This window comes from Psammomys obesus, unplaced genomic scaffold, assembly GCF_907164565.1.
Source record: "Psammomys obesus unplaced genomic scaffold, mPsaObe1.curated_primary_1811, whole genome shotgun sequence".
Taxonomy (NCBI): domain Eukaryota; kingdom Metazoa; phylum Chordata; class Mammalia; order Rodentia; family Muridae; genus Psammomys; species Psammomys obesus.
This window is the reverse complement of record NW_026593286.1, coordinates 31633417-31646896: the sequence shown is the minus strand read 5'-3', so window position 1 is coordinate 31646896 and position 13480 is coordinate 31633417. Positions and strand designations below refer to the sequence as shown.

At 44.7% G+C, this 13480-nt stretch overlaps 1 protein-coding gene across 4 annotated transcripts in view; it reads left to right on the top strand.

Annotated features, from left to right (window-relative positions):
• Positions 1-13480, top strand: part of LOC129683724 (aldehyde oxidase 3) — an 82271-nt gene that overhangs the window by 60844 nt on the left and 7947 nt on the right. For 3 of the 4 annotated variants that reach the window (XM_055616619.1, XM_055616617.1, XM_055616620.1), the window contains 4 exons: positions 717-769; positions 3958-4072; positions 6629-6694; positions 8057-8245. In XM_055616619.1, coding sequence (XP_055472594.1) covers positions 717-769; positions 3958-4072; positions 6629-6694; positions 8057-8245 — 423 coding nt within the window. Of the gene's footprint in view, positions 1-716; positions 770-3957; positions 4073-6628; positions 6695-7522; positions 8246-13480 lie in introns of those variants that run through there. The other variant, XM_055616621.1, reaches the window with a different exon arrangement.

The following is a 13480-nucleotide window of genomic DNA, read 5'->3' as shown; positions in this document are numbered from 1 at the left end:
TCAAAACTCTGCATTCAGGGGGGCTCCTTGCAGGAGGAGCTGTTGCCTGCCCCCCCCATCCCAAAGGCCCCTTCAGTGGAGGTGACGACCTCATGTTACTTTACACATACATGTTTCAAATATGCATGAAGAATATGCTGGCTCGTCTTTCAGAATAAACATTTCACATGGGAACATGGCCCAGCTAAGAAACCTACCAACCCCATAGCGTCTGATCAGTGCCGTTGAGAAAAGGAAACCCCAGGGGGCTGTGGCAGACAGGCTGCATTGAGTGGCAGGATCATGTGACTTGTAATCTATCCAAGTTGCCTCGTTTGTCACTGGGTTCCATTGAAACTTGTGTGTGTGTGTGTGTGTGTGTGTGTGTATGTGTGTGTACATATTTTGATGCCCATAGTCACAGCTCTACTCTCAGAGCAATGCCAATTCTCCAGGGGTAGGGACAGGAAGGTGGCGAGCCTTCATCTCTTTTCCACTGGTTTGTAAACGGGTCCACAAAACCAGAGACTTTGTCTCTTCAGAGGAAGTCAGACAAGCCAGTCAGATTCCCTGAGCAGGCGGTGAATCCCCCCCCTCCTCGACAGTAAGCTCCATGTTCATCCTGCAAAGACGTTTTCCCAAGAGAAAGGAAGAGTGCAGCAGCCAGTGGGCACGCCCTTTCTTCTTTTGTCGAGCTGTGTGTTCGTCCTTTGAAAAACAGTATTCATCTTTTCCAGGTTAACGAAGCTTTTATTCAAAGCATTAGCCTCTCTGCTACTGGATATTTTAGGTAAGAGGTGGCTGATGTCATTGTAAAGCTGTTTCCTTTAGGATACGGAGAGCTTAGGAAATGTGCATTTGCTTGTTTATTTCTTTAATGTGAGGTCTACGTTTATTTTCACTGAAAGTTTTTCATTACAGTAGGTTGCCGTGTTACCGTAAAGGGAGATAATTCTGAGATGAGTCCCACAGTTTCCTAAATGCAATTTCTTATTTACATTACACATATATGTTGTATATTATATATAACGCATACATACATGTATACAACATACATGTGTGTTATACACATTACACCCACACTATTATGGGTTTCCGTGTTTCCTCTTAGTGGTCCTGTGTGTCGAGTGAACAGCTCAAGGTATAGGGGCTTGTGCAAGCTTTATGTACTGTCTGGCATGTCCTTCATTACTGCTTTGGGCCTGGCATTCAATAAGGCCTGGAATTTGGTGCTTCTAAACAGGCTTCAGAAATGTTAGCCTACAGCCTGTCTCTTGTGACTGACCCTCTTCGCTTTGGTTATAGAAGCTGGGAGTCAAGCCAGCAGCCAGAATAGTTCCAAACAAATAGGATGGGAAGCTGTTCAAAGTTAAGTTAACGGTTTTCTCAGACAGGGACGCTTGCCCAAATAGGCAATAGATATTTCACTAGCGGCAACGAAACCTCACCCTCCTCTTCTTATCGCGGGAGCAGGCACAGACACATCTTTTAGGATTTGGGGAGAATATGGTGTGTTCTGGTGGTGTCTGTCTCTGGTGTGTCTGTCTGGTGAGACACAGCTCATAACAAGATCTCTGAGTGTCAGTCACTCGGAAGAAGGGTGAACTTTAGAAAGCAGAGTGAGAGCACTTACCTTGTTTGGTCTCATAGACAAGACCATGGAAGGCAGAGGCACTCCTGAGCAGTGGGCTTAAAGGGTGGTAGCCAGCCTGAAGAGGCACACCAGGAGCAGAGAGGTGTGGGTTATGATGTGGTCACGGTTAGGGTTAGCCATGTATATGCCCAGCAATTGCATAGGAGTAAGCCGAGTTCGGAACAAGGCTAATGGAATGATCTTCATACAGCCAAGTTTCATTTATCTAAGTCTCACATGGACTTTCTAACTTTGTGTAATTGGGTTATAGACCATCAGCCCAAGCACCCTGATGATGTACCGCTGTAAGCATATGCCCCACAACAGGACAGGACGCTAGAGAGAGTGTGTGTTTACTTATATGACAGCATCAAATAGCCAAACAGAAGTTCCCTAGATCATTTAGCTGCACTGATTAAAGCCCATTTGAAAGATCCGGCCGCCCCCTTCCACGTGGTGGCATGGTAATAAAGATGTGTTCACTGAAAAAGTGCTACAGCAGGCTGATCCCTGAGCTCCTTAGTGATCGGTGCTAGCACATAGAAAGGCGAATTTCCTATGTGTGGCTGGAGCCAAGGCCCAGTACAGAACTCCTCAGAGGAGCGGCCTGCATTTGAACACGCAACCTTACAAAGACCCCGGCTACTGCCGCATCATTCACTAGGTGACACTTAGCCCTAAAGAGTTTGCAATAGCAGAGACCACGAAATTGTTCTAAGTTCACCAGACACAGTGGCACACATCTGTAGGCCTCACACTAGCAAGAATAATCAAGACTTTTAAGATAGTCTATGCCACTAAGCAAATTTTAGGCCAGCCTTGCCATTCAGCAAGACCCTATACTAAAAAGGACAGAGGGCAATTAATCTAACCTGTGAAAACAATGATTCAGGTATATGAGCATTTTAGAGCAATTTACATTGAAATAAGGATGGAAAACACTGCTAAGAGATGCTTCAGACTCAAGATTGAATTGCGAGTTGTTTGGTTTGTTTTTTTTTTTTCATGGAGTAAGGGTAGAGAAAATGTAAGAAAGAATTCACATTTGTATAGGAACCAATGCACAAAGAAAAAAACATGGTGAATGATTACACAGCTCAGAGTGGCTTTCAAAAGCGGTCATGTTGGGGCTTGGGATATAGCTCAGTAGCAGGGAACTTGTCTATTATGCACAAGGCCCTGGATCCAATTCCTAATAGCGCGCGCAAGCGCGCGCGCACACACACACACACACACACACACACACACACACACGCATCTCATTTAAGGCACTCACAGAACAAATATCAGATGATTACACTAACATGAGATTTCTTGGGCTGAAAACAGCAGTAGCCATTACAGAAGAGGAAGGGAGGTTGGAGATGTCAGTGCTTTATGGATACACAGTGTCTTTGGGAGGAGAGGAACATTCTGGAAGGGATGGTGGCTATGGTTGTTTGTGAGGACTTATATAACAGCACGGAACCACACAATGGCTGAAACAGTGATAACTGTCAAATAAGGAATCTGTGGGGTTTTTTAAGTCAGCGTTTGGTAAGTTGGCTAGTTCGCAGACTGCAAGACAATGGCTACAAATGCTTTGGTCTCAGAGCTACAAAGACAATATTTCAAAGCTGGAGGGAGAGGCTTGACGACAGGGCCGCTTTGTCCATCTTTGTGAGGTAAAGAGCAGCATCTCCAGTCAATGTCCGTCACTGAGGAGAGCTGACCCAGCCACGCGAACACAGTTTTACTGACATTTTCACCCCACCTCTTCTAGCTATTACAGGTCTTTGGTGGGGTTCTGGGCCTTTTGACTGCTTAATACAATTTGCAAAGCAATGCTAAATTAAAATGTATTTGGATCGGGTCTCCAGTAATATCACAGCAATAACTCAAAGCAGGGAGAATGCCACCCGCCTCTGGAGCCGAGAGAGGCAGTTGTTTGAATACATTTTAGCTTCACTTCTGGCAAAAAGCGCACACCAAGCCACAACTCTCCAGCAACCAAGGGATAGTTAAGAAAGCTGTGTGTATTTTTCTTCTTTTCACAATTGTGATTACTTAGAATGATATGGGGCATTAAAATATATAAGTATGTGTAGACCTTAAAGGTTTTACACTTGCTGAAGATTAAAAGTGGAGCGTCTGATTGAATCCTTACATGAAATTCGTGGCCCTCCTCCTGATTGGCAATGTTCCTTCTCTTCCCCTCCAAGTACTTGGCAGGATTTCCAGACACTCTGAATTCTGTGAATAACTAACCCCTGAAGCCGGTTCAATTTCCCCCATCTCCATATTCTTAGAAAACATCTCGCTGACAAGCGTCCATCTTGACCACAGACTGTGTCTTGTCTTCCCAGGGGCTACAGAGCTGGCATGGACTGGGAGAAGGGAGAAGGTGACATTTATCCCTATTTTGTTTTTGGAGCTGCCTGCTCTGAGGTTGAAATTGATTGTCTGACAGGTGCTCACAAGGTAAGTGGCAAACGCGGGCCGGAGGTATAGCAAATGCATTGTGAACGTGCTGTGGCCTACCTTGGCATATGACATGCAAATATTTAATAAACAAACAGTCATTTAGGTACAAGCAAGTGTTTTCAGGGAATGGGAGGAAAGGGACAGATTGAGGCTTGTTTCAGATGGACACGAATGGCACATGGGGATGGGAGGGTGAGGAGGTGAGAAAGGAGAGCACTGGTCATTCCTGACTCAAGTGACTGGACCTGTGTCTCATTCAGGTTTTTCTTTGCCAGCGCTGGCTTTGGTGTGAGGCACATAATTTGAGTTATGAATTCTCGGTCTCAGTTGTAGTCTGTCAGTAATCGTGTAAAAGAAATTTGCTTTTGTATGTCACTAGCCTGTGTGTCCCTCTTTGAAATCAATCCACAAACTAGACATTATTGATTCTCTCATTTACAGGTAAGAATATGGGAGCTTTAGAGAGTTAACTGACCAGGTCCAAGTGAGCATTTCTAAATGGTGTAGCAAAAACACAGAATCAGAAATTCTCGCTCAATACTGTTTTCAACATATCGCAGAAGTTTTGGGTTTTAAACAAAAGGAATTTAAAAACAAACATCCCCAAATAGCAAACCTTTGTTTCATCCATCCGCAGTGTACCAATGTGCACTGAGGACAATTCACCAAAATGCTGAATACATGGCTCTCTGTAGGATGGATGCGGACCACTGTTGGCAAGCAGGCATCTTCACGGAAATTTGGAATTTGAGCTAATAGTTTAGATCCCTGCAGCATCTGCACACTGAGCCCGGGTGGCACTCTCCCCGAGGGTCTGAAATCCAGCATGACGTGGCCAGCTGTGCGGTGCCATACACGAGCCTAGTGACATTGAGATGGTGACATAGGCTCTATAAACCTTCATTCTCTCAGCAGTGGAGAGGACTCTCATACATGTGAGGAAAAGCCAGACCAAGAGGGAAGACAGGCCAAGGCAGCCAGATCAGCTCTGCAATGCAAAGAGGCTGAAATCCACTCTCGCTGTGGTGATGCTGGGCTTCCTGGTTATCCTGGGGTCTCAGGAGAGCTGCAATGGCCACCTGGAAATCAAAAGATGGTCAGCCAGGAGTACTGTCCCCTTGGACACAGAGTCCAGAGCCTCTAATGGAAGATCTGGTCAAACCAAGGAACCAGATGACAACCATAAACCCACCATCTAACCAAGGAACACAATGGCAACCACCAAACCATTAGAGTGGAATGGCCGGGAGGAAACAAGAGACCCCACCTGGCATGAGCTTGCTACTCAAAAGTCATAAGCCCACAAGTGAAAAAAAAATGAATGCCCTAATATCCACCAAACGGGACATCTTGTCTCTATGTGGGGGTTTAAGACCCCCCCAAAGAAATGCATCTACTTGTGTTTTTTTATTTCCAAAACAGGAGAATATAAAAAAGCTAGTGACTAACAGCCAAGAAGAAAGAAATACATGTGAAAAAAGAGGGGGTATACTTGCTGTTAGAAATATTTTAGAATATAGATGTCAATAACGTTTTCTGGCAAAAGGTACAAGAGGTTCTCCATTACCAGTCTTCCTGGAAAGAAACTGGAAGGAGAGAATGGAGCATAAGAAGCAAAGCTGTAGAAGAAAATTTTGCCTTAAGGGACACCTGGGAGGCCCCCAGGGCTAGTTCAGCACTGCACACAACATCAACCACAGGCCTCATAGACAGAAGGAAAAAAAAGCAGCTAGGTGTTTGTTGTTTGTTTGTTTTCTCTCTTTCATCCCCTTGGCGATAGAACAGGAATTTTGTAGGCTTGAGGCCAGCCTGCACTACATAGTTTCATGCAAACCTAGGATACATAGTGAAAACCTGTCTCAAAAAAACAAAACAAAACAAAACAAACAAACAATACACAGGATGACTTATTAATCCTATAAACAACCCCTGCTACAAATTTTCAAAACATAAAAAAACATGTTTTTAAAATCTCTTCCGTAATATTACTATTTTTAAAAAAGCATGTTATATATTTTTAAAATATTCAATTTTAATATTTTTCTTTGGAATTTTATGTGAATGTTCTCGTCTGTGTATATAATTTAATAGCCTGGTTTTCTTCACTCTGTTGCTTGTCATAATCACTTTACACTTTATTGCTTCATCTCCATAACCATTATTTCAAGTGGCTGTATAACATTAGGATTAAGCAAGGTGAAATTCCACAGCCTCAATTTTGTGGGAAGATGGGCTAATATCATGTACTTGTAATCTCGGGTACTTGTGAATTTTAAAAACTCTAGTAGGCTCCATGTCAACAACTCTTTGGTCATCACTTGATCAATAATCCCTGATTTGTATTTATCCTAAGAAAAAAGAAAGCATCTTAATTAAAACAATCAATAACGTGGTTGGTATTTTTTTGAACCTTTACCAACAGTAAAACTTGGTCATGGCATTTCATAATCACCTGTATGCTCTAATCAAAGAGAGCATTTGTTATTTACAAAACGAAGTGTATACTACAACCATGTTTTTTTATTGTTGTTTTTTTTTTTTTTTTCTCCACAGAACATTAGAACCGACATTGTTATGGATGGATCTTTCAGTATAAACCCTGCCGTGGACATAGGCCAGGTAGGCAACACCTTGTTGTGAAATAGTATCCAAATACTTCAAATGCTAACCACGTTTTCACCCGTTGATACCGTTGATAGAAGCAACTCCATTTTCCGGGTATCACGAAATTGTTTTTCTATTCTCTAAAATTGTTTCACTGTCTTCTCTTTTCATTGTTTTATACATAATAATGTTCTCCAAGGGATAGAAATTCAAATAAAAGAGTGCACACTTCAAAGAGAGAGGCCTGGGGTCCACCTGGGTGTGCTGACTGCAAGTTGCTTGTGAGAGATCCCAGGGAAGCTGCCAAGAACTCTGCTCCAAACTTCAGGGCCAGGGCAGAAGTCATATACTTGGAAGTGGCGGGAGGAGGGGTGGGAACTGAAACCACGTAAGCATCAGGATCGTGATAGGAAGAGAGGGAAAGAGAGGGAGCGGAGGGAAAGAGAGGCAGAAGGGGGGTGTCTTTAACTCCACAGGAAAGAACCACACACTGTGGCTCTAATGTAACACCAGCGTTCATCGCACTAAAATAGGAAGAAGTGCAATGTTTGAACGTCTCTTTCAGCGTAACATTTGTAGACATTTATAGCTCCTAACGTGTACTTTTTTTTCCTCTTTTTAAATCTTACGGGTATGGATGTTTTGCCTGCATGCATGTCTGTGTACCATGTGTGTGCCTGGAGCCCACTGAGGCCAAAGAGGGCTTTAGATCCCTAGGACTGGCATTGCAGACAGTTTTGAGTTACCCTGTGGGTGCTGGGAATCAAATTCAAGTCCCCTGGAAAACACTGTCGTTTTTGTTTTTTGTTTTTGTTTTTCCTTGACTCGTTTTCATGGAGCTAGACTCAATTCAAACAGCTATTGAACCGAGACATGAATCATGCTTGGGAATGAGGCTGAGGGGGCACAGATCATGGAAAAGAACCCCATTGCTAAAGATGTGTGCTGGGAAATTCCCCCAAGAGAGAACAGATCCAAGACCTTGCTGCCATCCTCAGAATGGACGCTCAGCATCTGGAAAAAAGAGCTGTCTTTCCATTCATCGGGTGATCTGAGGGTACAAATCATGTGATACAAGCGTGGACCCCAGACATCTGTTTCTAAAGTCACCACTATGCAAATGACTCGCCCAGCCACCAAAGAAGAGCGCTATTGTTTTTGCAGCAAGTCCTGGTAGTTTTTTTTTTTTTAAATCTACCCAGGGGTTTCAGAAGCCGTTGTTTACATCTGCAGGTAGAACACGTCTCCAGGGAGTTAAGAGACCTTGACTCCAGGAAGACTCAGTCATGTGAAAAAAAAAAAAAAAGTGACATTCTTTGCTGCTGCTCGGAATGTCAGTGCATCGTTTAAAAAGTGACATTTCTTCCTGTGTCTCAGATCGAAGGGGCATTCGTTCAAGGTGTTGGACTTTATACTCTAGAGGAACTGAAATATTCACCTGAAGGAGTCCTATACACCCGTGGTCCAAACCAGTACAAAATACCTTCAGTTACCGATGTCCCAGAAGAATTCCACGTGTCACTGCTGACGCCAACCCCAAACCCAAAAGCCATCTACTCTTCTAAGGTTAGTATATGTGGCCAGGCTTCATTCAGCTTGCCACCTGTATGTGTCCTGAACAATTAACCAAAGAAGATGGATCGAGGAGCGGTGGTGTAGCTCGGAGGCGGAGAGCTTGATTGGTGTGCACAAGCTCCTACCTTCCATCCCCAGTACCACAAAAGAAAAAAAGGCTGGATTAGCATCCTCCTCTGAACAGTAATGCTGATGCTTTCCATGGGCGGACCTGGAGAACTGGTTTGTATTGTGCAGAAGCCCAGAGAGGATGAGAGGGATGAAATGAGAAATGCAAATAAGGCCAAAGTGTAGTTCTGAACTCGAGTCGGTTTCACACTACTAAGCTTTATTAGTAATCACAATACATTTAAGCATATTAACATAGCATATAAGCTACTCATTTCTCAACTCTAATCTGCCCTTCACTGTCACCGAGTTGTTTAAACAGCTGTCCCCAGAGCACCCAGAGGCCTCAGCGCTGCTGGAGACAATGAAGGACCTCTTTAGCTCTTACCTTCATTGACTTATTGGACTTCTCCTACTGGTTTGCCAAACTCGAGAAACTGTCACCTTGTGCAATTTCACAGCCACCAGAAAAAGGCCACATGGTACTTCACAACTTTCTCAATGGCCCACAAGTTCAGTTGTTTATTTTCAACTGAAAGACAAGTGTAGGTGAGAAGACACTTCTTGAGACAGAACACTATCCATCATTGTCTCCCAGCTTCCTCCTCTTCTCCTTACCTTGCACTGTTCCTACTGAGGCCATGTCATAGGAGAGTGGAGAAAACCTCTTTTGAAGGGCTGGGCTTGCCAAGCTGTTCTTTAGCCATGGTGCTTGGTCCTGAGAGGTAATCGTCCTCTTGAGTCTATAGTGTTAATAAACTTCATTCACATATGTGGATAAACTGGGCTTCAGCATGTGTCTCGGGCACGACTCCTCCATCCAGCACAATGGCTTATTGCTTCCCAGTGCAGGTGTGTTCCAAAAAATTTTAGGCGATTCAATATGAATACCACAGCATATCTTAGACAAACTTAAAAAGGGTACACCAGTCCCTTGGCATGGCCCCTGGTACGTACTTGGAACACAGTAAACACAAAGGCTGCTGCATTCTATTTTACAGTCAGCTTTTTCAAATAAATATGTGTATTCTAAATTGGCAGGAAGGAGATGGCAAACATACGCCAAATCACAGTTGTTCATTACCAAGTGTTATGTACTGTGTGTACCTGTCCTGTTGTATGATTTTACGACTGCCAGGGCAGGATTCTATCTATATGAGCACCCTCACAGCAAACACCTGGACACCATATGGTGCAATGATGGCACATTGTTACGACGTCACTAAACAATAAGTAAATCCTCCAGCTCCCTTATAAACATGTAGAGCCATTGTTGCATATCCTGTCCCTCCTTGATCAAAATGTCAGTATCAGTGTAGGGCTCTCCTCAGAAGTGTGCATACCTAAGCCCAATAGTTGCCTTGTGCCAACCAGAAGGAAGGGGGAGTCATCTAAAGCAACTAGAAAGCACTGCATAATAAGGACAGGTAGACACCTGCCATATTGCTTAATACAAAAGAGCAGGGCAATAGGCGGGGAGCTCACGCTGTAACCCGAGCGGCAGGAAAGGTCAGGTGTTGGTGCCTTCGGCTGTTATGTGTTGCTATCCCAGAATACTAGAGACGCCTTTGCTTCTCCAAGCTGGCAAGGTCTAAAAGCAACAAGCCACATCCAGCGGTGACTTCTTGCTGCATTGTACCACGGCAGAAGAGGCGCAGCGCAGGTTCACTCAGAGAAACAGACCAGGCTCATCTCTAGAGCATACCCTCTCCCGCCATGACACTGATTCCTTCGTGAAGGTCAGCCCTGATGACCTAGCAGTCTCTTGCATGGCCCACCTCTCCACGTATAGAGAATAAGCTGGCAGCACGTGAGCTTAGGCAGACATGTTCAAACAATAGGAACCAGTTTCTCCCACTGTGTGGGAGGAACCTCTACTGCATGCAGTAGGGCATGGGATAAAGTCTGGGAGTGTGAACCAATTCCATCCTTGTAAGTTACCCACATCCCAGTTTCCATATCAAAAATGTGACGACAGAAGTGGAGAGGCTTCGTAGAAATGCAAGCAAAGGTTAAAGGTAGCAACCCATGCAGGAAGTTTGGCCGGGAGCGGCCTGTTTAAAGTCAGCGTCTTTAAAGCTAATGTCACTTGGATGTGTTAGTCTCCTTTGCATGCCCTTGACGATGAGACCTGACAGAAAGGACTGAGCCAAAGATTTGCTTTTGAATGGTGACTTCAGAAGATCCACGCTGTCATGGCAGGGAGGGAGGTTCTCATCACGGTAGCCAGGGAGCAGAGAGATGGGGGTTCTGACTCTGTCTGCTTTCTCCTGTGTCCCCTCTTATTTTGCCTGAGCCTCCAGCCCGCAGGATGGGGCAACCTGATCAGATCAGATCTCTCTACCCCCTGAGTTAATCCTGCCTGGGAAAGCATTCACAGACATATCTAAGGATGTACCTCACCAGTTTTCTAAGTGAATCTAAATCCATTTAGGTTGACAACGAAGATTAGGCAATGACCCTGTCACCGTCTTAACTCACGCTTTCATTTATTCATCAGATACTTGCAAACACCTGAATTAACTGGTTAGCCTTAACCATAAAAGACCCAATCTCTGTTTTGGGTCAAGATAGTGGTATCGCTCATCCTGGCTTTCTTGGTGGCCATGCTGGACAACCATGCCTGATGAAAGCCCCTTAAGGAGCCTTTGATCATCACTGCTTTCTCTGTGGATCTGATGGCGGCGAGTCGCCAGCCCAACACTCTGTGGATAGGCTAGTTCCTCCTCATAAATCAAGAAGATGGGTCTAGCTCACACTGCCAGTCTCCCGGATTTTGAGCAGTTTCCTAGGACCCAGTTAACCTTAGAGCTGCATACACTTAGATCTCTGGAAGATTATGGAGACTCTTGGTTGGTTAGAATGTCAGTCTCCCTGTCCCAGGCTTAGACACTCTGCTCTCTCAGGAGCATCCTGTTGAGGTGTGGGAGGCCTAAGCCGTGTTGTCAAAACCTGAAGACCTCCACCGGTTCCCAATTCTGCCACTGTAGCCAGCTAAGCCTGTGCCGCGCACTCACTCCCCCAGCTGCTAGGAGGCATAAGTAGTCTAACACATGTGGGAAGACTCATCGGCACCAAGAGAGAGATGAGTCCTAGCATCTGCCGTGTGATAACGTCTCATGGACCACCTATGCAGAGGCAAACATGGCAGGCTCTATAAGTTGGTGACCTTGTAACTGCCCTTTTTTTGCAGCTGAAGAATTGCAAACCTGCTCAGTGACATGTTTCTCATAACATAGCCCCGTCATGGCTACATGTCATGACTATATAGAAACACAAGATCCCTTTTGCCTATCTCCATCACCCTGGCCCATCAAGGGCAAAGGGTTATAGCATGAAAACCTGTTGCCTTCTGCTGCCAAGGAGACCCAACTGTTGATGAAGGCAGGCCTGAAGACCTGGCTGGACCAGGATGGTGAAGCAATGGGCAACCTGATAATGTCTTCAAAGGCCCTGGATCCTCTCTCCACCAAGATCCCTCTCTAGCAGCTAGTTTTCAGCATTAGTTAGTGCTTGAAGGATTTCTTCGGCATATCATGTGAGTTAAGGCACACTTGATCTGTTAAGACAAGTTAACCACAGAATACCAGGCAAAGGGGAAAGCTAATCTTTTGGTGGCACCCCTTGAGTTGATAATAAGATACTGCTCTTAGCATGGCTTCCAGAGCCCTGCATAGTCCATCCTGCCAATTTTTCCCAAGGCTTCTTATACCATTCTTTCTTACTTAAGCCATATAGCTTTTTTCAGCCCCTTGGATGAAGCCAGCTCTTTTCTTGACACCTTTGCAATGTTGCCTGTATCAGTCAGAGTTCTCAAGACAAACAGAACCAATGGGCTCCATCTGGGTACTGTAGATACCGTGTGATACTGTATGTGTATATGCATGTATGTATGTGTATATACATGTATGTGCATGTTATACATGTGTGCTATACATACATATCTATATGTATATCAGCATGTGATCTGCACATATATGTGTATATATACATGTATGTACACAAACACACAGATTTATTTTAAGGAATTGGCTCACATAGTTGTAGAGATGACAAATTCAAGATCTTCAGGGCAATAGGGCAGCAGGCTAGAAAGTCAGATATGGTCTGTGCTTGGTGCCCTGAGGGAGAATCACTTAGGAGAAACTTGTTTTGCTCTTAGGGACTTCACATATATTATCAAAGCCAGTCGGTTCTCAAAGTCAGTGTTAATCATATGCACAACACACTTTCCCAGCACTGCCTACACCAGTATTTAACCAAATGCATGGGTGCCTGAGCCCATCAAGTTCACACACAAACTTTCACACTACCCTTCTCCCTGGGACTTTTGCTTCTTCACCTGGCAAACACCCTCTCACCTCCTACATCAGTGTGAACGTCACTTCTTCAGGAACAGCAACCTCCACTTCCTCAGCTTATCCGGAGGACCGTGGTTGTCTCATTTGAGAGCACATTTTATTTGTTGTGCTCACTCACTTCCTCAGGCATCTTTCTCCTACTTGGACATATGTTCAATCAGAGCTGGCCATACTGGTTCTGGTCCCCTCCTCAGAGCTGCTAGAGCCCATAGAGACATCAGAGAAAGGCTGCCTATAGCCCTCAGAGTTCAGTTACCCCCTGCCTGGCAGCCTGCTGCATGAATCAGCCTATTCAGGCAGACAGGAGAATACCCCACAACATATGAGGCAGTGACTTCCATTCTGGACGGGATATGTGAGTGTCATGTCAACACAGTAGTAAGGGATGCTTGAGTTTTCCCCCGTGAGACCTCTAACTCATAGACTTTAAATGGCAGGCATCCTCCTCCATGGAACACATCAGAGTCTACTGGTGTGCCTTGACAAAGCTTTGACTCATTGTAGTACTCTCTATCTTGGGAAAGCTCTTGAACTTCCGTCATTAATTTAATTAGGACTAAGAAAGATAAATCCTTTGCAGGGGCCCCACCAAGAATGTCAGCCATTGCCAAGGTGTTTCTCTGCACTCCTCATCCCTTAAAAGCCATCTTGGCATGGTCGGTAGCTTTAGCTACAACCACATGGTCCCCTTGGGCATGGGCATGCCAGGTCTTAACCAGGTTCTTATTGTTTGGCAAGCATAACCAGCATCAGGATT